General features: G+C 38.8%; 1 protein-coding gene across 1 annotated transcript; it reads right to left on the bottom strand.

Annotated features, from left to right (window-relative positions):
• Positions 1 to 328: 328 nt before the first annotated feature.
• Positions 329 to 1,892, bottom strand: LOC147639977 (chitinase 2-like). The gene is made up of 2 exons (XM_086775810.1): positions 1,596 to 1,892; positions 329 to 1,481 (listed from the first exon to the last, which is right to left on the bottom strand). The coding sequence occupies exons 1-2, from the start codon at positions 1,660 to 1,662 to the stop codon at positions 469 to 471; spliced, it is 1,080 nt and encodes a 359-aa protein (XP_086631936.1). The 5' UTR covers positions 1,663 to 1,892; the 3' UTR covers positions 329 to 468.
• Between the last annotated feature and the right edge of the window lie 2,917 nt (positions 1,893 to 4,809).

The raw sequence follows: 4,809 nt of genomic DNA on the forward strand, positions 1-4,809 counted from the left end.
TTCCACCTAGGTAGGTATAGTTGGAAATTTGTGTGCAAAACTTGGCCACAGCATGTCATCGTCGCCTCATAAGTTGGGCCGCATGTCATCATTGCCTCATACATGATCTGTGGGAATGCGAGAGAGAAAAAACGTGTTGACAATAATCAATTGCATGTGAGGAGGCTTTTTTGCTGCTTGAAAGTGGATTCATGATACCTTGCTTCTACATCTTTTAATAAAGGAGCTAGAAAGTGATATAAAGAGCAAGTTGCACTAGCTTTTTCTTAGAGAGAGACTTTATTTACCATTCATGACAATGAGACGAGGTTTAAATATGAAAATAAACTACCAAAACCACCACTTTATTAATTCTTTAAACAAGGGGGGAAATATTGAACTCTGCGAAAGTGCACTCTTGCACATAGCACGATTATTTATTATCGGCTACAGTGCTGGCAAACTTTATTCACTTCTTTCGACAGGCTTTCAAGTAGCTAGGAGGGACTGGGCCTCTTGCTCGTACTTGAACTTCACGCTGGACGCGTACGAGTCGTCGGCGCTGAAGACGAAGATTCCAGGCAGCTTCCCACTGGATTTGAGCTGACTGCAAGCCGAGATCACATTGGCTGGCGTCGGCCCCACGTTTGTCTCAGTGCTGAAGCTCGCCAAGACCTTGCCTCCGCCGCCATACTTCGACGCCGCCGTGTTGTAATAATTCACGTACTGCGATGGGCTTGTGCTAGTGTCATACGTGTAGAATTGGAAATTCACGTAGTCTATCACGCTGCTGTATTGCTTCCATAGCGCTGTGTAATAAGCTTCTACACCATCAAAGGGCGCTATAGAGGCTACAGAGATCACCTTGTTCTGCTTCAGTTGAGTTATCAGCTGCCCAATACAAGACACAAAATTTTGCTGCGTGCTTGCATCAAAATGCTCGTAGTCTATGTCTATCCCATCCAAATGATACGTGTTAATCAAGCTTGTGAGGGAGGAGACTGCATTAGAGACCCATGATGACACTGAGCTTGGCTTAAACTGTACATTCTTACCATTGACTGTATCACCCCCCAAGCTTACCATAACTTTAACATTGCTGTGCGCCGCTTTGATGGCTTTGACGCCTGCCGGGGTGAGGTTGGTGTCCCAGAAGACATTGAATTTACCGTTGGTTGATGATGAGCCATCAGAGGTGTAGTCTATTGCAAAGGAGAGGATGAAGTGGAACTCCACATTGCTGTTGATGGGCACATCAGTGAAGCTCACTCCATTGAATTCGGCACCGATGTACTCTCTGAAGACCTTGCCATTTGAGGATGAGCTGCTGCCCGGGTTGGAAACGCAAACAACTTGGCCAATCTGCAGGTCGTCACATACTATGCCCGGATTCCAACTCTCAAAATTAGAGAGAGAGATGCCATGGGCTTGGGAGATTGCGTAGCAGGTGTCCCCTGACTTCACTTTATATGTAGTGCAAGCACCCTCAGCAAGCATGCTCACTGCATCCATATCCATAGCAGATCAACAACGTCCAAAATATCTCAAACACCATAAAATTTAGAGCTGTTGTGCCATTTTAATGAAGAAAACTCCAAGGTGGAAAATTAACTCACCATAATTCTTGTTGGCAAGAGAGCTCCATAGGGCAAAATAAAGCCCTGCTAGCAAGAGGAACCGCATATCCAAAGAAAAAAAAAAAGGCTAATGAGAAAGTGGATGCTGCGTATGAAGACCCGTGCCTATGACCCCTTTATATCAGCTCGCCGTTAATGTAAGGAAAGTGAGCAAACGCAGTGGACTTTGAGACTGACCCAAAGCTGCACGCAGTTTGAGACTCACCAAAATCTGCACGCTATTTCTCCCATGCTCTCCGCGTGCGTCTCGAACCGCTACTTTCTTTGCTTTCACACCTAGAGATATGAAGTTCATGAATAGAACCCCAACCTTCTCTTGTAAAAAGGTCAATCGAATTGAACCCCAACCTTCTCTTGTCAACCGAATTATGGTTTTGGTGAGATTTTTTTTTTTTGAAGACAACAAAATTGTTAGAATCATTGCATTGTAATTTGTACAAAAATTTCATGATTGAATAAAATTTTGAGATTTCCTTTTCTTTTTCATATTTGAAATTTTACTTTGATATATGGTCGAAAAGCATGAAGTGGTTTCAGAGTTTGAATTTATCTGGAAGTTGGTTGATGCTATATCTAAACTCAAGTTGATTGCAGATGCTATATATAACTCAAGTCCTCATTCAATTCTATTTATCTAGAAGTTGGTTGATGATATATCTAAACTCAACTCCTCATTATTCAATGCTTCAGCTCAATAAAAATCAAGCCAAGCATTTGTATTAATTAGCGTCACTTTCTTTACATTAGTTGCAATGCTAGAAAAAAACATTTTCACCAAACAATCAAAATATGAAGAGGAATTTACCTTTGTCGGTTTTTACTTCAAAGTTCTACAAATGTATCAAATTTTCAACTAAAAATCTCAAAATCTTGGGTTTGTTTCAGAGTGAGCACACCTTACCACACATCCCCGTCCATTTCTATACTCTTTTTAAACACAAGTTATTCCTCCAAAGGAGAGGAGAGAAGGGGCCAAGGGAGAAAGGGGAGTTGCCCCTTTCTCAATTTTGAATTTTCTCATCTCATCTCAATTTTCGAAACTAGAGCTATCCCTTTTTCTTACCTATCGATATCCTTCAAAGAAAAAATAGGAACCTCCCTCTTAAATGATGAGCTTCATGATGAAAACTTCAATGTGTAGGTTTCTCTCTCATATTATAATAGGGACCTCCCTCTTAAAAGATCAGCTTCATAATGAAAACTTTAACGTGTAGGTTTTTCTCCCATATTATAATAGAAACCTCCCGCTTTAACGATGAGCTTCATGATGAAAACTTGTCTCTTATATCATAAAGAAAAGACAAGAGACATTACATGTAAGATGCATTTATTTAAGAGTGAGCACACTCACTACGCATCCCCATCAATTAATTTAGTCTAAATTAAATTTTGTTTAATTAAAATAAAATTAAATAAATAAATTAAAATTATATATGTGTGTACATATATAAATTTATTGATATTTTTATATACACATACACATGTATATATAGGTATATGTGTTTAAATATAATAAAACATAATATTAAAATATAATATAATATAATATATATATTTGCATGTGTGTGTGTGTATTTTTATTTTTATTTCTATTTAGAAATACATACACACACGTACGCAATATATGTATATGTGTAAAAATACACATATACATATATTGTGTACGTGTGTGCATGTATTTATAAATATAAAAAAAATACACACATACACATATGTATGCATGTATATGTATGTGTATAATATATCTATCTATACTATATTTTTTGCGCAAGTTTTTGGGAGGGGGACACGTATGGAAGTTAGAAGAGAGGCAAGTGTTAGGGTAGGGGAAGGAGAGAAGGCGGTGTGATGGGGGAGGGAAGGAGTCACGTGTTGGGGTAGAGGAGAGAGAGAGAGGGAGGGGAGGAGATGGCACATGTTAGGATAGAGGAGAGAGAGAGAGCGGGGGGGGGGGGGTTAGAGGCCACATATTGGGGGAAGGGAAGAGAGAGAGAGAGAGAGAGAGAGAGAGAGGACGGAGAGTGCATGTGCATGTGTATGTGTGTGAGAGAGGGTTATGTCTATGCATGTGACAAAGATATAGAGAGAATGCATGTAAGAGACACTCACACAGATATGCACCTATGTGAGATAGTCGCACATATACATGCACACATATACACATGTGCACATAAATACACATAGCCATATACAAACACACATGTGCACATAAATACACATCGTCATATACAAATACACATGTGCACATAAATACGCACAACCATATACAAACACAAATGTGCGTGCACATAAATACACACAGGCATATTCAAACACACATGTGCACATAAATACACATAGGTGTATATAAACACACATGTGCACATAAAAACACATGGGCATATACAAATACACACATGCACAGAAATGCACATAGGTGTATACAAACACACGCACGCACACATCAGCACACAAAATTACACGTACTTATACTCACTCACACATGCTTGCACACACAGTCGCACACTTACACACATTCGCACACAAACACACACATGCACACAAATGCACATAGGCATATACAAACACACACACGCACGCACACACACACACACACGCACACACATGCACACACAAACACAAACACAAACATATATGTAAATATACATATGTATGCATATATGTATTAAAGCAAAAACTGTCGTAGCAACGTGTAAGTTACCTACTTGTTAACTATATTAAAATTTGACTTCAAACCTCATAGAAAGATATAGGCCTACATGACATACATGGTATAAAATGTAAAACATACTAGGAGACAAAACTTGAAAGTACTTTTGTCAACAAGAATAGATTTCTCTTTAATAAATCATGCTTCATAATTTGAGAGAGAGAGAGAGAGAGAGAGAGAGAGCATGTTCTCAATTCTTTTCAACATGCAAGAGACCTGGTATGGATTGTGTGTGTTAGAGATATAAAAAAAAGGGAGTAATTTTTAGTCAATGCCTATTTGGGGAGTAATTTTTGGTGCCTATTAAGGGGATCTTCTAGAAGTGTTGGTGGGTGGTTTAACATGAAAATTCTAATGATATTTTAACCCTATCATTTATAGGAATATGTGAGAAGTTGGACTACATCCTTAGGCCAGTAGTCATCAACATGGAGTAGTAAAAAACTTGGATGTTACTATAGTGGGTGTCTTTTTGTTTTTTCT

The sequence above is a fragment of the Cibotium barometz genome, chromosome 3 (assembly GCF_041138505.1).
Source record: "Cibotium barometz isolate CiBa-2024 chromosome 3, ASM4113850v1, whole genome shotgun sequence".
NCBI lineage: Eukaryota > Viridiplantae > Streptophyta > Polypodiopsida > Cyatheales > Cibotiaceae > Cibotium > Cibotium barometz.